At 33.5% G+C, this 26,286-nt stretch overlaps 2 protein-coding genes across 2 annotated transcripts; both read left to right on the top strand.

The window, feature by feature from the left end:
• The first annotated feature begins 4,187 nt into the window (after positions 1-4,187).
• Positions 4,188-11,461, top strand: LOC114194064 (pleiotropic drug resistance protein 1-like). Its single transcript, XM_028084110.1, has 24 exons — positions 4,188-4,843; positions 4,959-5,079; positions 5,174-5,262; positions 5,372-5,456; positions 5,569-5,728; positions 5,839-5,915; positions 6,160-6,213; positions 6,299-6,389; positions 6,470-6,771; positions 6,870-7,151; positions 7,239-7,555; positions 7,678-7,838; positions 7,924-8,027; positions 8,110-8,266; positions 8,346-8,474; positions 8,579-8,712; positions 8,791-9,123; positions 9,447-9,737; positions 9,822-9,905; positions 10,012-10,145; positions 10,300-10,527; positions 10,622-10,793; positions 10,867-11,121; positions 11,195-11,461. Exons 1-24 carry the CDS (start codon positions 4,536-4,538, stop codon positions 11,459-11,461), a joined length of 4,335 nt encoding a protein of 1,444 aa, XP_027939911.1. The 5' UTR covers positions 4,188-4,535.
• Positions 11,462-16,409: 4,948 nt separating this feature from the next.
• LOC114195526 (pleiotropic drug resistance protein 1-like) lies at positions 16,410-23,642 on the top strand. The gene is made up of 24 exons (XM_028086034.1): positions 16,410-16,717; positions 16,814-16,934; positions 17,034-17,122; positions 17,202-17,286; positions 17,400-17,559; positions 17,670-17,746; positions 17,935-17,988; positions 18,083-18,173; positions 18,277-18,578; positions 18,679-18,960; positions 19,053-19,369; positions 19,494-19,654; positions 19,743-19,846; positions 19,945-20,101; positions 20,176-20,301; positions 20,405-20,574; positions 20,669-21,001; positions 21,206-21,496; positions 21,595-21,678; positions 21,767-21,900; positions 22,050-22,277; positions 22,384-22,555; positions 22,748-23,002; positions 23,120-23,642. Exons 1-24 carry the CDS (start codon positions 16,410-16,412, stop codon positions 23,384-23,386), a joined length of 4,368 nt encoding a protein of 1,455 aa, XP_027941835.1. The 3' UTR covers positions 23,387-23,642.
• Positions 23,643-26,286: the final 2,644 nt, after the last annotated feature.

Here is a 26,286-nt window from a genome sequence, read left to right as displayed (position 1 = left end):
CTACATCATCAGCCTCAGAAGGACCAACCTCCCCCATACCAACACCCTCTATCATGTTGATTATCTCAGGTTCTGTCATTTCATGAACCACATACAAATGAAATGCACCATTTAACGTTGTTAAGTTTGCCATATGAGTGGCCCCTCTATCATCACAAAGAAGCTCCAACCTATCTTCTAAGACAGTCCCACCTCCTAAACTATACCACAACTCCTTCACAGATACGTGTCCTAACTCTTTTAATCCAGCAATAACCTCAAAATATCCCCACGTATCAGGGTCACAGAACCACGTGGTTGTTTCCCCATCATATTCCAATTTCCCATTACTAAAAAAGTGGCCACTATGGTGGACCACCACTTGAAAACGATCAACAGACATGGCTATATATGCACCCTGTATACATTGCCCCCAAAGGAATTCAAATATTACAATTCATACCAACAACGACAACACAAAACAATGCATTGAAATGGGGGACCACAACTTAAGCAATTAAAAATGGGGGAACACATTCGAATACGGGACCACATACTATAATCCATACGGTCACCGATTAAAAAACAAAGTCGCATAGGGGACCACCAATCAAACGATTTCATTGTCGAAAATGGGGGGACAAGCAACATTTAATCACAAAATAAAAGCCATACAACATCATTCCCAACCAACAAAACCCTAAACAGCCAAGGATGAACTGATACTCACCTTCACGGTGTGGCACTCAAGAACGACTACGATCAACGACACTAAAGCTCGAAAATCGAACACTGAAATGTTCGAGCTCACCTTCGACGACGCTGAATCTCACCTTCGTCGACGTTCACGGCATTGACGCGAGTCGCCCTCCCAGTCGTCATTCTTCAACACTCAGTTTCAATCCTAATTCAGTAATTTAGGGTTTCCATACAAATGCTTATTTTAATGAATAACGCCACGTACAAATTTTTCAGTCCTCAGATTAATGAATCAAGCCACGTCAGATAATTAAAATGAAGTTAACGTTAAAAATTTTGACACTGTTAACGATTGGGTTAATTTAAAACACATTTACAAAAATGAGGACGAAATTGAGATCAATTAAAATTCGAGGACCAATTTGAGATTTTTGAACCAAAATGAGGACCATCGAAGTATTTTAACATAAATGTAATTAAATCAAAGATCATTGATTATAAATAAAAAATAATATAAATAGATAATATTAATAATAAACTTATTCATAATAAATTGTTTCCCATGAACAATACTCTTGCAGGTTTGTGGCTTAGCAATGTTCCTTTGGCTCAACAGTAGGACTTTTGACTGCATTTTATATTATCAATTGTTATGGCTAAGCTGGGTTGGCGTGACTCGGTTGCTAGATACCTGTTTTCTTTCTTTTTATGCAAAAAAGTGACATGTTATTAAAATTCCTCATTTATCATCCAAAAAGTTAGAGACATGATGTTTGGATAAAAGAAGGCATGTTTTCTTGAGAAAAGTATTTTTCCACCTAAGATAATTGTCTAATTTGTTATGCAAAATGGATATTTTTTAGACACTTATCATGTACCGTCCTAGTCATTCAAGGCCCAACTCGATACTCAAAGATGAATATTAAATGTCTGTAAGCCGACTTAAAGTTTATATGTCTAAGAATTGAACCTAAATTTGTCTTGTATTTAGTTTAAATTTTATTATAAAAAAAGAGATATCTTGTATGTAGTTATTATCTTTGTGATTTTTTGTTATTATCTTAGTATTTTTTTTTTGTTATCCTTATAACTAGAATATTCCTTGAATTTTGAAAATAAAAACAATTTGTAATGTTTACCTATAAATAGAGCATTAACTCCCCCGACCAAATTACAAAACTATTTTGGTTTAAGTGTTCTCTACTTCACTTTAGGTCAAGAGAGTTTTTAGTATTTGTCTTTTGCCAAAACAAAAAGCAACAAACAAAAAAAAAAAAATAAGCATCCTAATATATGAACTATCAAGTAATAAAGGGTTAAACATTTAAAAATTTTACAAAAAAAATAATTTGAGACTTCATTGAATTTCCTTACTTATTTCTTAAATACCTTAAATAGATATAATTAATAATAAACTTATTTGTAATAAATTATAATAAATGAGAATTAATAATAAATATAAATGACAATAAATAAAACAAATATAAATAATAAATAATAGTAAAATAATTTATAATAATAATAATAATAATAATAAATAGTAATAGTAATAATAAGGTCAACTATATTCAATGTCTATTGATCAGATGATTGACTATGTAAATTGAGATCATGAGATAATAATATATGGGAGACCTAATGAGAAGATACATTAATTAGATGATACATATCAAAATGATCTCAACGGTCACACAATACAAGCTTATCATATTGACAAAATACAATGTTGAAGTTCTCACTTATATCATTAGATGATACAGTAAAATTGCTTTATCATATGATAATACAGTACAATAAATATAAACAAAATATTCAGGTGTGTTTATAATTATTAGATGAAACTATTAATACACAAATTAAACAAGTCTCTCTAACAATATTCTCATGCTTCCGGTCCCACCAACAAATACTTAAACTACAAACAATCACTACTCTACATTTTTTTTTTCATATAGTCTATCTTTTATAATTTTAGATTGTCTTCTCTTTACATTTTTCTTCATCATCTAACCTTTGTATGTTTACAAGTATACTCTTTACATTTTTTTTTTCATGATCTATCCTTTATAATTTTATATCATTTATTATTTACATTTTACTGCATCCTTTTAGTAAAACAATTATATACAATATATTTCATTAAAAATATGTATAAATAACTTAAAAATACATTTTTATTATACAAAAAATCAAAATATTATTATTTAATTTAATAAAATAAAATACTTATATTAAATTGTAATTATATTTTAAATATTCAAATTAATATAATAACTATATTATAATTTTTTGAAATCTTGTGTCGGGTACACATACTAGTGAAGGAATAATCTCTTTTTTTTTAAAAAAAAAAAACAAAATTTATAGTCATTTCTGTGATAAAAATATATTATATTTTCATGTGAAAGAATTTCTTATTTTCTCGTAATATTTTTTTTCACACATTCAAATTAATTTTCTTTTATTACATTTAATTATATTTTAATTTTTAGTAATATTAATTATATTTTACTATTTAATTATTTTTTTAACTTTTAATAAATGTATATCAAATAAATTATTAATTAAAATTGTATATCACTTATAAATATTTTTATCCATTAAAATAAAATAAAATTACATTTTAAATTATTATATCAATATTCATTTAATATTTAAGTTAACTGTACACTCTTATAAAATTTAAAACATATCAATAATTATTCTAGTGTCCTATTAAAACCGTCAGCAGGATCCTAATAAAATACCAACATTAAAGCATGCATTAAAAATGCGTAACTTAGTTTTGGTAAAGGTAAACAACCAGTTTAGCTTTGAAAATGACAAAAGTAGTACGTTTCAAACTAAACTACCAAAATTTGACTCATTTTAGGAAAGAAAACAACCAAAATAAAATTGAAAATTTGTAAAATCACACAAGTAGAAAATTAAACAGAAAGTTCTCTTTCGGTCCTACTCAACGTTTTAAGAAATATTAGAAAGAAACGTGCTTTAGTAATTTGAAAAACAAAGTAACCCATTTTAGTCAAAACAAACAATAATTATTATGCCTTTAGAGGTGTGATCCTAAGATTTGATGAAAGAGGAATCTGAATAATAGCTTTTTTCTTTCTTTTTGCAAGAGTTTCTTCCTCTACCCAGTTTTACGAATCTCCTTCCAACTATGTTTGATCCATATCATATCACAAGACCTGAGAATCAAATCCTTAAGGCCAAATGTGCTTACTACTCACGCCAACCTGTTGCTGCCTCATCAGTTTTCACATAAAAAAAATATGGTTCTGCTGTCCATAAAAAAATGTAACCTTTCTTGCAGAGAGAAAGTACTATGTTTACGTTACAAATTGAAAAATAGAAATGTATTTATTTATGAGTAAAGTCAACTCAATTTTGATACATATCTTGCTAAAATATAGGGTCTCCACTTCCCATATGTCTAACAGGTAATACTTCTTTTATTCAATATTTGTCTCGTGTGAACTAATAAAATAGTATAAGCATCTTCACCGCGTGAAGGTGGCTACACATGGCTGTGATCTCGCCATCATTTTCGACGTATCTCTCAGTTCTAATGAACTTTGCAAAACTTTTGTGCGCAGATATGAATATGTTGCCACTTCGAAACCCACCCACCATGTTTGACCCTGCGAAAAATGCATGCTTTTAACTCCTTCCTCAATCTCCATACATATATATCGTGTGTCATGTTAAGGGAAAGGAATGGGATCCTTTCAACCACATACAAACATCGGCAAAACAAACTGAGAATGCTTTTGCTTCTGGGAAACGGATACTAGGTCGTAGGGGTGGCTGCAGTATTTAAGGTTGTATTTTGTTTTGTTCTTTTGTCTGGTTGAATGGAGAGTGGGGGTAGTTTCAGGAATGGTAGTGCATCCATTTGGAGGGAGAGTGGTGAGGATATGTTCTCAAACTCATTCCACAGAGAGGATGATGAAGAGGCTCTCAAATGGGCTGCCATTCAGAAACTCCCCACCTTTTCGCGTATGAGGAAAGCTTTGCTCACTTCATCCGAAGGGGGAGTGAATGAGATTGATGTGCACAAACTTGGGTTGCAAGAAAGGAGAGTCTTGCTTCAGAGACTGCTCAGAACTGCTGAAGAGGATAACGAGAAGTTTTTGCTCAAGCTAAGGGAACGTATTGATAGGTCTGATTCCCATTCTCTTTTCTTCTTCATTAATGAAGCTGTGTGTCTTTCATCGAATTTAACTCATGAATGGCCCTTCTCCTCCCATTTTCTTCCTTGGATTTCATGACATCAGAGTTGGGATTGATCTTCCTGCTATAGAGGTTCGGTTTCAGAACTTGAATGTCGAAGCAGAAGCTCGTGTAGGAAACAGAGCTTTGCCTACCTTCACTAACTTCATGGTTAATATTGTGGAGGTGAGTATTGGTATCAGCTTTCTTACATATAACATGACCTTACAGAAGGAGTTCTATAACTTGTTAATTTGGTTTCACTTTTTCTCGTTAAAAGGGTCTGTTGAACTCTCTTTGTATTCTACGAAGTAGCAAGCAACATATACGTATTCTCCAGGATGTTAGTGGAATAATAAAGCCTGGCAGGTAACAGTGAAAATGGTGTTCTATATATCTGTTCGTAGACTAGACCCGTATACCGTAATATGATAGCACCTTCAGAACCAATATAATGTTTCCATTTCCTCCTGTTCAGAATGACATTACTTTTGGGCCCTCCAAGTTCCGGAAAAACCACACTGTTGTTGGCCCTGGCAGCAAGACTTGATCCAAAATTAAAGGTTGGGGCATCAAAGAAAATAATTTTGTTTGTTCGAAAGATACTTTCATGTGTTTTTTATCTTTATTTTTAATATTGTATCTCTAGATAATATAGTGTGGTTTCTTGGTCAGGTTTCTGGAAAGGTGACTTATAATGGTCATGGGGTGGATGAGTTTGTGCCCCAAAGAACTGCAGCATATGTCAATCAAAATGATCTGCACATTGCAGAATTGACGGTCAGAGAAACCTTGGCCTTCTCAGCAAGAGTCCAAGGAGTTGGAACTCGTTATGGTTAGTCTGCCCATAATGTCTTTTGTTTAAATTCAATGTTGAAAACACATGCTAACATTGTCCGTGAAATTTAAGGTTTGATTATGTGTAAAAATTATGGCTTTATGCAGATTTGCTTGCAGAATTGTCCAGAAGAGAAAAACAGGAAAATATCATGCCTGATTCAGATATTGATGTCTACATGAAGGTAACAGAGTCCATCACTTGTAAGGAATGTGTTTGTCCCATTTGAATATAAAAGTCCTAGCACAAGAGCACACTCAAAATTATTTCATCACCAAATTGATTCCACCTCCAAGCTTTTGGGCCAGGCCAAAAATTAGGGGCACCAACCCCAACAGTTGCCATCTCGATTAATTATAGTTGAATCAGCAGTTTCTTTTTTTCCATACAGATATTAAGTGGTTGTCCTTTTGACTCTTAATATTCAGGCTGTAGCAACTGAAGGCCAGAAGGCAAATTTGATAACAGATTACATCCTAAGGGTATAAAATCTACTCTTTCTGAAGCTTCTCCAATCATCATGACTCATTATAATATTTTCTTTTAATCACTCATTTCTATTTGCAGATTTTAGGGCTGGAGATCTGTGCTGATACCGTTGTAGGAAATGCAATGTTAAGGGGGATCTCTGGTGGACAAAAGAAACGCCTTACAACAGGTAAAAAACATTTTTTTTATCACGAATTGTACTAAGTTTGCACCACTCAATAAAATGAATGTATAAACTTGTAAATTCAGGAGAGATGCTGGTTGGACCAGCTAAAGCTTTATTCATGGATGAAATATCTACTGGTTTGGATAGCTCAACAACCTTCCAAATTGTGAACTCACTCAAGCAATCTGTTCACATTCTCAAAGGAACCACAGTCATCTCACTCCTGCAGCCAGCCCCAGAGACTTACAATCTTTTTGATGACATTATTCTACTCTCTGATAGTCATATAGTGTACCAGGGTCCACGTGAATATGTGCTTGAATTTTTCGAATCATTGGGTTTTCAATGTCCTGAGAGGAAAGGTGTGGCAGACTTTTTGCAAGAAGTAAGTGTCCTTGTCTATTGTCCAATGATGTAAACTGTCTGCAAAAGTACTAGAGAGTTTTATAAATTAAATCTTGGCCATTGATTACTATGCTATAGGTAACATCAAGGAAAGACCAAGAACAGTACTGGGCACACAAAGATCAACCTTATAGATTTGTCACAGCCAAAGAGTTCTCAGAGGCACATAAATCATTTCATGTTGGGAGAAGCCTTGCTCAAGAACTCTCTACTGAATTTGACAAGTCCAAGAGTCACCCAGCTGCTTTGACAACCAAAAAATATGGAGTGGGAAAATGGGAGTTGCTAAAAGCTTGCTTATCCAGAGAATATTTACTTATAAAACGAAATTCATTCGTTTACATCTTCAGGCTGAGCCAAGTAGGTTTGGAAATTAGAATGGTTCATTTTATTGTCATGTTATCTAAAGCTTTTATTATCATACTGATAGCTTCCCCCTCCTTTTAGCTTGCTGTAATGGCATTTATTACCATGACCATCTTCCTACGGACTGAGATGCACAGAGACTCGGTGACTGATGGGGGGATATATGTGGGTGCATTGTTCTATTGCCTGGTTGTGGTTATGTTCAATGGATTTGCTGAACTTTCAATGGTCGCTATGAAGCTTCCTATTTTCTACAAGCAAAGGGATAATCTGTTTTTTCCTTCATGGGCTTATGCTCTTCCTGCATGGATCCTAAAAATCCCTATGACTTTTGTGGAAGTTGCTGTTTGGATATTCCTAACATACTATGTCATTGGATTTGATCCAAATATTGGAAGGTAAAAAGAGCTTTGTTTATACACATACTCAGCAAGCATGCTCGTTGATCTTTTCTAGTCTCATTTTCTACTTGGACCCTGCAAATAAGAAATGACATGCATTTTATGTCTACAATATGCAGATTTTTTAGACATTACCTTGTTCTTTTACTAGTGAACCAGATGGCTTCCGCACTATTCCGATTTATTGCAGGAGTTGGAAGGGAATTGAAAGCAGCTTTAACTCTTGGGTCATTTATACTAACTATCCTTTTTGCTATGAGTGGTTTTATCTTATCAAAAGGTACCATGAATACAAAATAGACCAATGCCATACTTTTCATTATGTTCTACGCTAACAATGCACTTTTGTTCTCTTTATGCCCCAGACAACATAAAAAAATGGTGGCTATGGGGCTTCTGGATATCACCTATGATGTATGGACAGAATGCTTTGGTAAATAATGAGTTCCTTACAGAGAGATGGGGACATGTAAGCTTTTAAATAATATATACTTGTATGTGTTCTTCATTATATAAATAGCATTATATTTGAACATAATCTCTTATGATAGGTTCTACCAAACTCTACGGAGCCTCTTGGAATCGAAGTTTTGAAATCACGGGGATTCTTCGTTCAATCATATTGGTTTTGGATAGGCGTTGCGGTTTTGATTGGATATACATTACTTTTCAACTTTGGCTACATCCTTGCGCTTACGTATTTCAGCAGTGAGGATCTTCAACTTAAATATTCAATAAACCATATAAGGTATATCTATCTATTAATGTGATAAAATTGATTTTGCAGCACCTGGGAAGCAACATGCTTTTATATCAGAAGAACCTGAAAACAATGAACAAAATGGTGGTACTGGTAATAAAGGAACTAATGTGATGAGATACATAAAATATAACTTTACCGAGCACTCAATTAAAGGTATTCTTCTCTTAACAACAGATAACACAGTCAAGTCTAGATTTGTAATAGTTCATTTTCAATTCACATTACATCTAACGGATAACGCTGGAACTACTTCACAGTGAGAGAGGGCGAAAGTATATGTGGAAATTCACCTTCCCATACTTTACCCACTAGCAATAGAGGAATGGTTCTTCCTTTTGAACCACATTCTATTACCTTTGATGAAGTAACATATGCTGTGGACATGCCACAGGTAATGTAGAAACGAAACAAACCATTTGAAAACTCTTGCATATACATACTGTGATTAAAAATTATCAAATACTTGCAGGAAATGAGAAACCAAGGAATTGTTGAGAATAAATTGGTTCTTTTGAAGGGTGTCACGGGATCCTTCAGGCCAGGTGTTCTCACTGCTCTGATGGGTGTCACTGGAGCAGGAAAAACAACTCTGATGGATGTACTTGCTGGTAGAAAAACTGGAGGATATGTTGGAGGGAACATCACAATCTCTGGGTATCAGAAGAAGCAAGAAACATTTGCAAGAATTTCAGGATACTGCGAGCAAAATGACATCCACTCTCCTCATGTTACTGTGTATGAATCCTTGGTTTATTCAGCTTGGCTCCGATTGTCTCCGGACATCAATGCTCAAACAAGAAAGGTTGGTATCTAAATGTTATGCCTTTTACTGTCTTTCAGGCTTATTCATTTTAGTTTAACCATTTCATTCGTGCTGCATTCTTGTCTAATCTGACTTATTGAAACAATCTAGTACTATTGCCTTTTCTGGATTGAGTTGTGACAAGCCCATACATTAGAGTTTGCAAGTAAATTTTCTCAGTAATCTGTAAGCGCCAAAACTGGAATCAATTACCATTCATGATTGGAAGTATTAAGTCATAAATAACAAAGGAAACAAGATTATGAGTGTCAAAAAAAAAAAGAACACACTTCGATGTTTGACACTGATTAATGTGGTTGCAGATGTTCATTGAGGAAGTCATGGAACTTGTTGAATTGAAACCATTAAGGCACGCAATAGTCGGATTGCCAGGTGTTGATGGTCTCTCAATAGAGCAACGTAAAAGGTTGACAATTGCAGTTGAACTTGTGGCAAATCCTTCCATCATATTCATGGATGAGCCAACTTCTGGGCTAGATGCAAGAGCAGCTGCTATTGTAATGAGAACGGTTAGAAACACTGTAGACACTGGAAGAACAGTTGTTTGTACCATTCATCAGCCTAGCATAGACATATTTGAATCATTTGATGAGGTGAAAAGCAGAACCAGTGTAGCAAATTTACTCTGCTCTCTTCCATAACCATGTTTCTAACCTTTTTGTCACATCAAAATGCAGCTTTTGTTGATGAAGCAAGGGGGGCAAGAGATATATGCGGGGCCACTTGGACATCGTTCTTCCAATTTAATTAGTTACTTTGAGGTAAAAGTAGAAATGCTATGAAAATAAGGAATACTGAACTCGTGCTTTGCTTCAAATCATCATCTTCATGCAAAAGTTTCACTCTTGTCATTCTTTTATTCTGAAGGAAATCCAAGGTATCAGTAAGATTAAAGATGGCTATAATCCAGCAACATGGATGATGGAAGTCACAAGTTCAGCAAAAGAATTGGAATTGGGGATTGATTTTGCGGATGTATACAAAAATTCAGAGTTATACAGGTATTTACAGTCCAATAAAACTACAGACTCGAAAGTAACCTGACAGAAAGCACTTAAGATCAAAAAATTCAATAAGTTTTTGTTTATTACAAGAACTATTCTCAGTTCAGAAGTAGAATGGTTGCTGATATATGGTCTTTGGCATTTGACTCAGGAGAACCAAAGCACTTGTTAAAGAATTGAGTACTCCAGCTCCTGGTTCCAAAGACCTTTATTTTCCTTCACAGTACTCAACTTCCTTCTTCACCCAATGCATGGCTTGCTTGTGGAAACAACATTGGTCTTACTGGCGCAATTCTCAATACACTGCCCTAAGATTTCTATACACAGCTATTGTAGCTGTTTTGCTTGGGAGCATGTTTTGGAACCTTGGCTCCAAAATGTAAGATCAAACGAGAAACTTGGACATGTGAATCTCCTTTGTTTTGTTGAGAGTGTTTGATCAAAACATGAAATTTGGCCATGAATAATTGCAGTGAAAAGCAACAAGATCTTTTCAATTCAATGGGGTCCATGTATGCTGCTGTTCTCCTTCTTGGTGTTAAGAATTCAAATTCAGTGCAGCCAGTAGTTGGTGTTGAGAGGACAGTGTTTTATAGGGAAAGAGCAGCTGGAATGTATTCAGCTTTTCCATATGCTTTTGCTCAGGCAAGCAATTCCACCTTTCTAATTTACCTCTGCATTCCTTCTTTCTAATATACATTTGTGTTAACTGTTGCAGGTTGTGATTGAGGTCCCATATGTACTTGGACAGGCTGCAGTATATAGCCTTATAATTTATGCAATGATTGGTTATGAGTGGAGTGTGCCTAAATTTTTGTGGTGTCTATTCTTCATGTACTTTTCTTTCCTCTACTTCACCTACTATGGAATGATGGCAGTGGCAGTCACCCCAAACCAACACGTCTCCACTATAATTTCTGCTGGCTTTTATTCAGTGTGGAATATCTTCTCAGGATTCATAATTCCACGCCCAGTAAGTTTCATCTTCCATTCGTACTTTATATGAATGATTATATTGATTATTCCTTTTTGGCATGGTGTAACAGAGGATCCCAGTATGGTGGAGGTGGTACAGTTGGGCAAATCCAATTTCTTGGAGTTTGTATGGATTGGTGGCTTCACAATATGGAGATATAAAGCAAACCATTGAATCCAGTGACGGAACAACAACAGTGGAAGGGTTTGTGAGAACTTACTTTGGTTTCAAGCATGATTTTCTTGGAGTGGTTGCAGTTGTGATAGTTGCATTCACACTAGTTTTTGCATTGGTCTTTGCTGTATCAGTGAAGATCTTTAACTTCCAGCGACGTTAAGAAAACATTCAAGTATTTTGTATAGAAATGTCGAATGTAACATTTGTAAGAAAATATCTTCATAACTAACTGTATTTATTATTTATCAATTATATGTACGATGATATTGGAAATTGAAGTGTGAGCCTTGTTGGGCACATAAATTAAAACCAGAACGCACACACCTTATGCAGAGAGAAAATGAGAGTTATTTTCTCATACACACATAAACTGAAAACTGCATTACATCAAAATAAAAGTCTAAACAAAACGGTAAACACACAATTAAGTGTTAAGCGTTAGTTCTTTATTCAAAATGACCAAAATTTCACCCTTGTTTAAGCATTTCCAAACTTGCGTTAACTGATATATAACTATCTCACTTAACTAGTCCAAATACACATCAAACAATTAGTCATGCTTTAAGTGCTATGCTTTTGTTTAATAAGTATCTACTCAAAACCATCATTGCTTCACTTAAACAATGTTCCCTTTTGCGATGAATATTTTTCACCAAAATTTATAATTGATTGACATACATTGTTCTTGAATATTCTGTGATGAAAAAAATAACAATATAATGATATACCGGACGAAATGATTTTTTTTTTTACAAAAAATTTGTATTATCTATAATAATATATAAAGATGATTTTCTATTTTGTGCCCATATTTTCAAATACCAATTTTACTTTTTAAAATATAGTTATTTATTAAAGTTTTGAAAATTGACCGTTACTTTTATAAATTTTTTAAAAAAATCATATATATATATATATATATATATATATATATGCTTTTTCTCATATTCTTTATTTATCAACGGTTATTCTCTCATCTTTTTTTGGTATATTTCACTTTATTTTTAATAAATATAATTTTATTTTATATATTAACTTAAAAATATTATATTATTATTCTTTATTAATATAATATCACACATATTTAAAAAATACGTACACACAGTATCTGTGGCCGTGTGTACGTGCCAGTCTCTTGTTATGACAATCGTATATTTTATCACAAAATTTATCTTCAAAAATTTATATCTATGATAAATTTGTTTATAAGAAAAGTGTACATATACTTATTTTCTAATTTGTCTTAGACCTTTGAGCTCAATGAAAATTAGTTATACATTACTCTTTTTATACAATTTATTTGATTTGTACTACAATTTCTCAAATTGAAATAAATTCTTAAAACATAAATATTAAGTAAAATTTACCAATAATTTAACTCAGTCTCACAGATAAAATGAAGGAACTGAGAACCCAGAAAAATATTGAACAATAAACATAAATAAAAGTTAGACGTAAAATAAATAAATGAATAAATTATAAATTTATATTAAAGAATGATATTTAACAAAAAAAAATTAGGTGTACCGAATGGTATTGAATTCAACACTACTCTTTAACGAACCCATTCTATGGTAGCACACATTAATTTCCCTAGCTACTGAAAAAAACGCTTTGAAGCGTCACTCCAAATTCTGATTTCGCCACCTCTTCCCTCAATTTCAAATCTGCACGTAATTGGAATTAGGGTTCAAAACTCAACACTTCAATTTGCACGTGCCAAATATCATACAATTCAACTTACCCAATTTAAATCAATTATACGCATAAAACAAAAAATTGTTACTATCTCATATAACTTAAATTAACCAATGCACATGTGATTAAGTAAAAAAGTGATTTATTCAACCAAACTTCAATTAAGAAGTATAACATATTTCTCCTCTTCATTTATTTCTAATATTTAAAAAATAAATCAAGCCATTATTTCTTATGTCGGTCCACGGTTCCATACCTATTTATTATTTATTCACCCTCGAAAGTCAAAATACTATTAAATAAATTTTATTACCACAGTAAGCTATATTCTTTATTCATCCACGTAACTCAAAATACTATTAAATAAATATTATTATCGTAATAAGAGAAATTTATTTACAGCGTAAAGACATATTTAGAGTCAACCAAAGTTAGGTTATCCCATTTCATTATCGTAAGCCAAAATGTTATACAGGATGATAATTTTAAAGTGAAAATTTATCCTCGTTTTTATCTCTGTACAATTCACATAAAATTTATATTCCATCCTTATCTTTTGGATAATGTATACTTATATTCATATTTATACCAACTTTATTACGATTTTTACTAACTTTACTACCATTTTTACAAAAACAAATTAGTCTCTAATTTTAAATTGAAAACTAATTTAAACACTAATTTGATAACTAAAACTTTAATAACTAGTATTAAAGATTGATTTAGAATTTAATTTAAAAGTAAATTATATTTTTTATTCATTATAAAAACTATTTTAGATACCAACAATAGTTTATAAAATGATATTTAACTTAGTTAATATAATAACTATTTTTTTTTAAAATTGATTGTTATTTAATTATTTTCGCAAGAAAGATATAAATTATGAAGTAAAAACTTAATAAATTATTATTCATAAATTACTTAAAATCGAACCGACGAGTAAGAGAAGTTTTTTTGGAAAGCCGGACAAAGTGAATCTTATTTAGAAGTCACACCAATGAAAACAAAAATCACATATTCACTTTAATGTCTTATTAATTCCTAATAATTTTTTTTTTTTGTTTTGATTTTCCAAAGATTAAACACGTTTATATATATATATATATATATATATATATATATATATATATATATATATATATATATATATATATATATATATATATATTAAAGTGAAAAAACTATATTAAAATAATCAATATTTATGTAATGCCTTATCTTTTTCGCCGTGTTTTGTTCCTACCATATATCTTATTATGTTTTTATTTCTAAAATAATAATATGGCTGATGTTTATAAATTTTTAGATGATGTTAATTTTCAATATTATTTATAGAATAAATAAAATGGAAATAAGACAAAACTCGAAATTGTATTAGGTATGCGATGTTGTTGAATTAAATTCAAAGTTTCTGTCTTAAGAGATTAATTTTATAGTTCAAAGTCAAAGGCCAAAATTAATTAAAAATCAATCATAAACTATGCATATGTTTTGTACTTATTTTTATTAATTATAATAATTGAATCTGATAAACACCCCTTAGTCAAGAATGATGTCGCCATTATTTGCATTAGATGTTGTAATTCATCATAATGAAGTCAATATTTGCTACCATAATTAGGAACATACATACACATAAGTGATGATGAAATTTATAAAGGGTTGGACATACATAACCCCACACATGTCACATCACATCACATCACATACATCACATAACGTGTCGTTTTCGTTTTTAACTGTTATTTTTCCTTATCCAACTTCGAACCAACATCACTGTATATATCAGCCTCTTACTTCACATCATTGCTTATGTAATGTAAGAGCAACCATGTAGCTTTCAATAAAAATTAATCAAAGCTTCATATTAAAAAAATGAAAATATTAAATAAGAAAAAATGAATAAAAAGTTTGATGTAAATTATATTAATTTGATTAATTAAAATAAGTAATGATCAAAATAATTTTAGTTAGTATTTAATAAAAATAAATATATTTAAAATTGATATGTGACTTAGCATGGAATATTTATTGAATAAAATAAAAAAATATTCATTAGAAATGTCTAAAAATTAAATTTTATATTGAATAAATAATTACTTTTTTATAAAAACATGATTTTAAAGTTTATTAAGAGAAAAATTGATGAAATAGTTTGTAACATATTATTTTTTTAACTTAATAATATTTGTAAGAAATCATTTATTTATTTATTACTAAATAAAATTTTAACACGAATAATTAAACTAGTATAATAATTTAGAAGAAAAGTAAATACAACATTTTTTATTGTATTAATTTAATTTTTTTTTACTGAAAATTGTAAGAAGTAAACTTTTTATTATTATTCCATGTCAACTCAAATATATAGTTATTAATTTTTATATTATTTTCTAATTTCAGAAATTTAAAACCATATATTAAAAATTTAATAATGCAATGTCAATAACATAGTATTGTCATTTTATTCTCAGTAAGGGACAGTTAAAAGAAAACTTAATCAACTCCTAAATTTCAAGAACATTAAGATTAATCGTGTTTAAGGAAAATAAATAAATTTAAAATATCAAGAAAAAGTATGAGTATTAATATAAAAAATTATCTTTAACTTTGACAAAAAGACAAAATTTTAATACAATATTTATTATCTTAACTCTGATTTTATTTTGTTTTTGTAAATATTACTATTACAATATATGCATAAACACTTAATTCAATTTAAATAATAATAACAAAAAAGGACAATATATTACGTAAAATTTTTCTTCTATACAATTCCTCTTGTTTTTCCATCACATTTTGAGTTGACTTTCCAAACCAGATAAATCTTGTAGTGAATATGTACACATTTATAAAAAAGAAAAACCCCAATAAATCCACACCCAAAATCTGAGTAACAGTTCCAAGGTACAAGAGAGATAACATAACATAATGAGTGATGTCAGCTTCCACATTTCCAATTTGGTTCCTTTCCTAAAAAGAAAGCAAAAGACAAAACAAACTAAACCAAGTTGTTGCATGCCATGGTCGTGGCCACCTTCAACGTCTCCCTCATTTGCAAGCAACATCAACAACCCAGCTATGTTATGTCTGTGTTCATGCTATTTTATGTCACACTCTCCCACCAAGTTTGACACGTTGACATAAATGACATACCTTTATCATCTCACTCCTGTTCCTTCTCCATCTCTCTCTCTCTCTCTCTCTCCCTATATATACATCCCAACACCTTTGTTAGATCTCAATCACCCAAAAGGGAAAGAAAAAAGCTACTGGGTCATGCAAAACAAGAGCAAAAGAAACAAACTTTAAAGTAGATATTTCTCCAGATTTGTAGTTTCTTCTGGGTACTGTTTGTCTGCAGTTCAAGTGGGGTGCCATAAAGGTTCAGACTTTGCTTGAGATACATGGAGGGTGGGGGTAGTTTAAGGATTGGAAGTTCATCCATTTGGAGGAACAGTGACGCAGAGATATTCTCAAACTCATTCGAACAGGAGAATGATGAAGAGGCTCTCAAATGGGCTGCTATTCAGAAGCTTCCCACGGTTGCACGTTTGAGGAAAGCTTTGCTCACCTCACCTGATGGGGAAGCCAATGAGATCGATGTACAGAAACTTGGGTTGCAAGAAAAGAGAGCTTTGCTTGAAAGACTCGTCAGAACTGCAGAAGAGGACAATGAGAGGTTTTTGCTCAAGCTCAAGAGCAGAATCGATAGGTGAGAATCTCACTCTCGTTTCATTCTTCTTGATTTTAATACAAACGCACTAATGGCTTCTCCTATTTTTCTTCCTCTTGGATTGGATAATATTAGAGTTGGAATTGATCTTCCTACCATAGAGGTTCGTTTTGAGAACTTGAACATCGAAGCAGAAGCTCGTGTAGGAACTAGAGCTTTGCCTACGTTCACTAACTTCATGGTTAATATAGTGGAGGTGAGTATATCAGTACCTATTTAATTATATGCTCGAACTTGCTAAATGATCTTAGCGAAGTAACTAACTTGACGTTTTGTTTCATTTGTGTTCTTCAAGGGCCTGATGAACTCTCTTCATATACTTCCAACCATGAAACAACATTTAAACATTCTCCAGAATGTTAGTGGAAAAATAAAGCCTGGCAGGTACTGATGTTGTGTTATTGTCATTGATATCTCTTTGGAGGACTAATATAACACGATTTTTCCGTTTTTTATTCTTCAGAATGACATTGCTTTTAGGCCCTCCAAGTTCTGGGAAAACCACACTCCTGTTAGCCTTGGCTGGAAAACTTGATCCAAAACTGAAGGTAATGATTTTTGTTACGAAAATCATTTATTTTTGTGTAACAGTGTTAGCATGCTTTTAGTTCTGTTTTCTTATCTTAAAGCTCTAGCTAATATTCTGCTACTTCTTGATCAGATCTCTGGAAAGGTAACTTATAATGGTCACGGGATGAATGAGTTTGTACCCCAAAGAACCGCTGCTTATGTGAATCAAAATGATCTTCACATCGGAGAGATGACAGTTAGAGAAACCTTGGCCTTCTCGGCAAGAGTCCAAGGAGTTGGACCTCGTTATGGTTAGTTCATCGGAATTCTTTATGCTTACACTCATTATTAAATTCAATATTCCAAACACAGGTTGACTTTTTTGAGGAAATTAACTCTTGACTATGTCTAACATCTGTAGACTTGCTAGCGGAATTGTCCAGAAGAGAAAAGGAGGCAAGCATCAAGCCTGATCCAGATATTGATGCCTACATGAAGGTAATGATTTTTTTTTTTCTGCCAAGAATGTGTTTTTCATATTTGACTTGCATTCAGTAGCGTTTCAGACCAAAGTGTGAAAGAAAAATATGACAGCTTAACAAGTTTTTAATATCAAAAGCTGTTTGGTTTTAGAAATTGGAATGACTGATGACTAATTGGTTGTTCTTTTGACTCATAATGCTCAGGCTGTAGCATCTGAAGGCCAGAAGGCAAATATGATAACAGACTACGTACTGAGGGTAAAATTTATACATTAAAACCAATCTCTGATCATTTTCCATCCATGTCATATTTCGGTTAAAAGACTCTTGTTTCTTGGATATGCATTTGCAGATTTTGGGACTAGAGGTTTGTGCTGATACCGTTGTAGGAAATGCTATGTTAAGAGGTATCTCTGGTGGACAAAGGAAACGTGTTACAACAGGTAAAGTTAACCTGATTTCAATCTTGAAGTGTATCTTGTTTAATCTCCTGAAAGTTTGATTCCAAGATTCTATTAGTTAATAATTATATATCTATGAATACAGGGGAGATGCTGGTTGGACCAGCTAAAGCACTTTTCATGGATGAAATATCCACTGGGTTGGATAGCTCAACAACTTTTCAAATTGTGAATTCACTGAAGCAATATGTTCACATTCTCAAAGGAACCACAGTCATCTCGCTGCTGCAGCCAGCACCAGAGACTTACAATCTATTTGATGACATTATTCTACTCTCTGATAGTCACATTGTGTATCAGGGTCCCCGTGAGCATGTCCTTGAATTTTTCGAATTAATGGGTTTTAAATGTCCTGAGAGGAAAGGGGTGGCAGACTTTTTGCAAGAGGTAAGTGTTCTTGTGTATTGTCTCAACAACTCAATCTGTCTGCTCTGGTAAAAGGGGGTTTCATACATTTAATTTTCATCATTAATATGTTATGTTATAGGTAACATCAAGGAAGGATCAGGAGCAGTACTGGGCACACAAAGATCAACCTTATAGATTTGTCACAGCCAAAGAGTTTTCAGAGACACATAAATCATTTCATGTTGGGAGAAGCCTTGCTCAAGAACTTGCTACTGAATTTGACAAGTCCAAGAGTCACCCAGCTGCCTTGACAACCAAAAAGTATGGAGTGGGAAAATGGGAGTTGCTAAAAGCTTGCTTGTCCAGAGAATATTTACTTATGAAACGCAATTCATTCGTTTACACCTTCAAGCTTTTCCAAGTAGGTTTTGAAATTGAATGCTTCATTTTTTTGTCTTATCATTATCATCTAATGCTGTTATTTTCTTACTGATAACTTTCCCCTCCTTTCAGCTCGCAGCATTGGCAATTATTGCCATGACCATTTTCTTCCGGACAGAGATGCACAGAGATTCAGTGACTCATGGAGGCATATATGTGGGTGCCTTGTTTTATGGCGTTGTTGTGACTATGTTCAATGGATTGGCTGAACTTTCCATGGTTGTTTCAAGGCTTCCTGTTTTCTACAAACAAAGGGATTATCTTTTTTTCCCTTCATGGGTGTATGCTCTTCCTGCATGGATCCTAAAATTCCCTTTGACTTTTATGGAAGTGGGTGTTTGGGTATTCCTTACCTACTATGTCATTGGTTTTGATCCACATGTTGGAAGGTAAAAAACCTATGCTTTCACATGTACTCATCAAACTAGTAAATTAGTACTTTCTCTATTGTATAATTTTCTATTTGAATCCTATTAATAACTAATAGAGCATTTATATGTCAACTTAATGCAGATTGTTTAGGCAATACCTTGTTCTTGCACTTGTAAATCAAATGGCTTCGGCACTGTTCAGATTAATTGCAGCAGTTGGGAGGGAAATGACAGTGGCTCTAACACTTGGGTCGTTTACACTGGCCATCCTTTTTTCTATGAGTGGTTTTGTCCTATCAAAAGGTATCAAGGATACAGAACTAAACATTCTAGGCTTTGTCACTTTATGTTCTACACTAACAATGCATCTTTGTGCCCTTTAATCCCCCAGACAACATAAAAAAATGGTGGCTATGGGGCTTCTGGATATCACCTATGATGTATGGGCAAAATGCTATGGTAAATAATGAGTTTCTTGGGGAAAGATGGAGACATGTAAGTTTTAACTAATCTGTATTTTTATTTTCATGCCTTCCAATGGTTTATAATATAAATAATATGACATTTGATTTGAACATATTTTCCCATGACAGGTTCTACCAAACTCTACTGAGCCTCTAGGAGTTGAAATTTTGAAATCTCGGGGATTCTTCACTCAGTCATATTGGTACTGGATAGGTGTTGGAGCTTTGATTGGATATACATTACTCTTCAACCTTGGCTACATCCTTGCCCTTAAATACTTAAATCGTGAGTACCTTAAATGTATGACAAACTACCAAAAGGTATGCCTGTGTACTAACTTCACAAAATTAATCATGCAGCATTTGGGAAACATCAGGCTGTTATATCAGATGAATCTCAAAGCAATGACCAGAATGGTGGTAGTAAAAAGGGAACTAATGTGATGAAGAACACAAAACATAGCTTTTCTCAGTACTCAAATAAAGGTAATTCAATACCAACTGCAAATGAATAATATCTATATATACATAAGTAATATTTGATTTCAATTCACCTTACACCTTAAGGCTAACATTGGGGTTACTTCAGTGAGAAATGGTGAAAGTACAAGTGGAAGCACTTCTCCCCATACTTCATCTACTAGGCACGAAGCAGTTGATGCAGAGACAAATCATAACAGGAAAAGAGGAATGGTTCTTCCATTTGAACCTCATTCCATCACCTTTGATGATGTAACATATTCTGTCGACATGCCAGTGGTAATGTGGAAACAAAAAAAAAAAAACAAATTGAAAATGCTTGTGTTTATCTTTTCTAGCATTCTTGTGACATGAAATTATTAAATACTTGCAGGAAATGAGGAACAGAGGTGTTGTTGAGGATAAATTGGTTCTTTTGAAGGGTGTCAGTGGAGCTTTCAGGCCAGGTGTTCTCACTGCTCTAATGGGTGTGACTGGTGCTGGAAAAACAACTCTGATGGATGTACTTGCTGGTAGAAAAACTGGGGGTTATATTGGCGGAAATATCACAATCTCTGGTTATCCAAAAAAGCAAGAAACATTTGCAAGGATTTCTGGATACTGTGAGCAAAATGATATCCACTCTCCTCATGTTACAGTCTATGAATCCCTGCTTTATTCAGCATGGCTTCGGTTGTCCCCAGAAATCAATGATGAAACAAGGAAGGTTAGTTTAGCTTTTTAGTTTTGCATACGAGGATAACTGGTTTGAACACTTGAATATTCACGAGTATCTTTTATGAATGTATTAGCTCCAAAACTAGTACCTTTCACCAATCCTGGTTGGAACCATCATGTCATCAAACAACTAAAGTTACAAAAGGTTCCTTTAATCATCGTTACCAAGTTTGACAGTGTTAAATGGTTGCAGATGTTCATTGAGGAAGTTATGGAACTTGTGGAACTGAAGCCACTGAGGCACGCATTAGTTGGATTACCTGGTGTTAATGGTCTCTCAACTGAGCAACGGAAGAGGTTGACTATTGCAGTTGAACTTGTCGCAAATCCTTCCATAATATTCATGGATGAGCCAACTTCTGGGCTAGATGCAAGAGCTGCTGCAATTGTCATGAGAGCAGTTAGGAACACAGTAGACACAGGAAGAACAGTTGTCTGCACCATCCATCAGCCAAGCATAGATATATTTGAATCTTTTGATGAGGTAACTAACATAGGAAGAATTTAAAAAAGTAGCAATTTCAATTTGTTCTCTTCCATTTCTGAGTTTCTAATCCTTTTTTTGTGTCACTATGAATGCAGCTTTTGCTAATGAAGCAAGGAGGGCAAGAAATATATGTGGGGCCACTTGGACATCATTCTTCCCATTTAATTAGTTACTTTGAGGTAGAAAATTTGCATTGATAAATAAGGATCACTGAATTCGTGTTTTGCTTCATATCATTAACTTCATGTGCATACTTTCATCTTGAAGGAAATCCAAGGTGTCAGTAAGATTAAAGATGGCTATAATCCAGCAACATGGATGTTGGAAGTCTCAACTTCAGCAAAAGAAATGGAATTGGGGATCGATTTTGCACAGGTGTACAAAAGTTCAGAGCTATACAGGTACTTTCAGTTGTGTGAAGTGTAATCAAACTGTAGAGTAGAACTCAGATATAATTCACTGAAAGAACTTATAATGCAAAAAGTACAAGCCTTTTTTTATGACAGTGTAGAATGTTTACTGATATTTAAACTTTGGCATTTTTTTTCAGGAGAAACAAAGGACTTATTAAAGAATTGAGTACTCCAGCTCCTGGTTCCAAAGACCTTTATTTTCCTTCACAGTACTCAACTTCATTCTTCACTCAATGCATGGCTTGCTTATGGAAACAACATTGGTCTTACTGGCGCAATCCTCTATACACTGCCATTAGATTTCTTTACTCCACCACTGTAGCTGTTGTGATCGGTAGCATGTTTTGGAACCTTGGCTCCAAAATGTAAGAACAAAACAATCCACAAACTTAGAAATGTTATAGCTTCAAACTATTACAACCTGTAACTAGCATTTGATCTAACAGTAAATTTTGACATCAATCTTTGCAGTGACCTACAACAAGATCTTTTTAATGCCATGGGCTCCATGTATGCTGCTGTTCTTCTTATTGGCATTAAGAATGCTAATGCAGTGCAGCCAGTGGTTGCTGTTGAAAGAACTGTCTTCTACAGGGAAAAAGCAGCTGGAATGTATTCAGCTTTGCCATATGCTTTTGCTCAGGCAAGCAATTCCTTTTATCAAAAACTTTTCCTCTGAGTGTTTCTATATCCTCACAAGTCCTACATTGTCCTAGGCTGCAACATGTCTCTTAGGAAATTGTACACATCAGTAATTGGTTTCAATATGGAGTATAACACTGCTAATATGCATAACCTCTGCATTTTTTCTGATATTGATCTTCTTGTTTTGCAGGTTGTAATTGAGCTTCCATATGTTCTAGCACAAGCTGTGGTATATGGCATCATAATCTATGCCATGATTGGTTTTGAATGGACTGTGACTAAAGTTTTCTGGTACCTATTCTTCATGTACTTCACCTTCCTAACCTTCACCTACTATGGCATGATGTCAGTGGCAGTGACCCCAAACCAACACATTTCTTCTATAGTTTCCTCTGCATTCTATGCAGTGTGGAATCTCTTCTCAGGATTCATAGTCCCAAGACCAGTAAGTTTTGTCTCCCTTTCAAACTCATGCACTATTGTAGATTAGTACTTTCCAAGCACAGAAGAATATCTTAATGTATTTTATCTTATTTTGATCTTCTTTTATGTATAATGACAGAGAATCCCAGTGTGGTGGAGATGGTACAGTTGGATTAACCCTGTAGCATGGAGTTTGTATGGATTGGTGGCTTCACAATATGGAGATATACACAAAAACATGGAATCTAGTGACGGAAGAACAACAGTAGAAGGGTTTGTAAGAAGCTACTTCGGTTTTGAGCATGATTTTCTTGGAGTGGTTGCAGCTGTGATGGTTGCATTCCCAGTGGTTTTTGCATTGGTCTTTGCTATATCAGTGAAGATGTTCAATTTCCAACGGCGTTAAGAACACGTTCAAGTAGTATTTATTTAGTATAGGATGTTCCATGTAACATGTGGTAACAAAATGTTCACATAACTTTCTGAATTCTTTTATTTACCTGGTGGAAATCCACCGATAGGGTAGGTCAAAAGTATTGGAAAATTTAGGTAGATTCCATGAGATCATGGATTTAAATCTTGTAAAAAAAAAGTGTATCATATTGATAATATTAACATATGTAACACCTTATGCAACACTCCTTTTTTTCAGAAACACAATCAAACCCACTCTCATTTTCTTCTTCTCTGCAAACTCAACTCTCCCCTCTGTCTCCCTCTCTCTGACCCTTGCCTCCATCTCACCAACCTTGCTTCTTGATTAGGTCCTGAAGAAGAAGCTACGCCTGAGCCTTCTGCTGCCTCCACTCATAGCCTCTCATCTCCTAGGTAAGTTTTCCTTGCAGCTTCAATTCTGAATTCGAAATTCAACTCGAAATTCTGCTTCCATTCAGAGTCTAATCCAGTGCTCATGCTTCCTGTGTGATTTGATGATAAATTCTTCTAGGTTCAGCTGAGGAATTCTGCTCCCCTCTTCTAGGTTGTCTTCACCCAAACTTTAACTCAAGAATAGGTAAGGGAAGCTAACTCTGTAACTCATTTTGATGTGAATTGTGTTCGTGAGTGCTTTAATTGCATGATTGCTTGTTTAATTGATGTTTGAGACTGCTGGTGTGTGAAATTGAGTGGGAGATGTTCTTGAGCGAGCTTGCATGTGCAGAACAGGGAGGATTTCCTGGTAGTTTCGCCTAGGCGAGTTGGTTTCGCCTAGGCGAGTTGGTCTCGCCTGAGCGAAAATACCAGAAGCTCACCCTTGTCATTGTGCGAAATCTCGTCTAGGCGAGCTGAGGTCGCCTGAGCGAGATGACATCTCGTCTAGGCGAGCCAGTTTAGCCTGAGCGAGAGTTCGCCCAGGATTTGTAATTCGCCACTGTATGATGTCTCGCCCAGGCGAGATCAACTCGCCTAAGCGAGATAGACTCTCTAGCTTAGGCGAGACCCTCTAGCCTAAGCGAGACTCCCTGCAGAAGATTGGTTTTCCCACTGTTTTGATTTCTTGATGCTAGATTGGTTGCTTTAAGATGATGATGGTTGATATTGTATGTGATCCTTATGCATGTTGGACTGTGTGATGGAATTGAGTGTGAATTTGATGTGAATGGAAGTATGTTAGAGTTAGGATGTCAAGGGAAATCCTAAGGAATGTGGTTTAGTAAATGTAAGGGCATGAGGACTCAGATTGGTGATATCCTGACGCTTCCAGTAACCATTAAGACTCAAGTAGAGTATGATGGATTACGTCGGGGGAAGTAGCAGGAGGTCCTGGTCTATGAATCCGATCCATCGTAGAGGTGATGGGATTTACCTTGAGAGTGGTTGGGTGAATACCCCTTGTGCCTAAAACTCTACAGAGTTTAGGAACCATCTCAAGTGCAAGTCACCAAGAGCTCCAATGCCACTTACATAATCCGGATATCGAGTCTAGAATGGCGTGTGGTGTTATAGTTGGAATTAATTGGATGATTTTTGATAGACTGTTTAATGAATCCTGTTTTCTGCCTTAGCATAAAATAAATTGCATGGTTACTCTTCATTCAAGTTAGCTTACCCTTCTAGTTTCTATGGTGTGTTTGTGTGTGTCTTCTATCTTTGCAAAGATCGTCTCGATTGGATGGCGTGAGCAGATAAACGTGCAGGTGAGGATACACCCTCTGGGACGTGAGATGATTTCATTAGGCGTACCAGTAGCATATGTGACCTTTTCTTTCTTTTGCTTAGCTGATCGGGTATTTTGTAATCCCTTTTGTCGTGTACGGACAGTATAGGTTGATCAGTGTATGTATGGTTATTTTTGAGGATGACTGTATTGCATTATTCTGGCCTATGTCATCATTTGCTTCTGAATTGCTAAAATTTAAATGTTTTGTTTAATAATTTAAAAAAAAACTATGAAAACGGGATGTTACACCTTATATATTTAATAAATGCCAGTTGCTTCTTCTTTTCTTCTAATAGTAAGCATTGTAATTTATTCATTATTCAACTAGTTAAAATAAAATTTTATTGAGATAATTATATTTAATAAATGCCAGTTGCTTCTTCTTTTCTTCTAATAGTAAGCATTGTAATTTATTCATTATTCAACTAGTTAAAATAAAATTTTATTGAGATAATTAGGAGATATTAGGAAACAAACAACTAAAATATATTATTGATTTCAGTAAAGTCAAATTTTTAAATAAAATTGGACAAAATATGCCTTTAATAACTTGTGGAGATTTATTTTTTTTCTAACAGTTCAAAATGCTTGAAAGAAATGTGTTTATAGTTTCTTCTATATATTACATAGTCCATAAACTTGTCACCACTTCATTTCCATAACTTTAAGATAACAATTTTGTAAATTTTTTTATATATTACCTTTTTTTTATTTTTATATAATGTGAAATTCAAATTCATATTTAAATTCTTAAAAAGAATACTTAGATAATATAGGAGGACATTACTAAAAGCTATTTCGTCACTTTTAGACTAATAATCCATAAACATTTATTTCGCTTAAGTAAAGGGACACCTTATGCTTCACAGTTTAATAGAGCACCTGTATAGCAAATTCTACAGTTACCTTTAAATTTTAAGAATTATAAAACTGTTTATATTTTTACACCAATAATAGTTATTAAGTTTCTGTAATATCACCAATTTTGGTTATTTGATATAAATATATTTCGTAGTTTAATTTAGTTTCTAATTAACTAAATAATTTTCATTTAAATTTAAAAATTACAATTATTCCAAAATTCAGAAAAATCTGATTCTTGTGTTAAAAATATTTTGAGCTGTCTATAATTGGAGAGTATTATCGAC

The sequence above is a fragment of the Vigna unguiculata genome, chromosome 1 (genome assembly GCF_004118075.2).
Source record: "Vigna unguiculata cultivar IT97K-499-35 chromosome 1, ASM411807v1, whole genome shotgun sequence".
Taxonomy (NCBI): Eukaryota; Viridiplantae; Streptophyta; class Magnoliopsida; order Fabales; family Fabaceae; genus Vigna; species Vigna unguiculata.
This window is presented reverse-complemented; position numbering and strand designations above follow the sequence as displayed.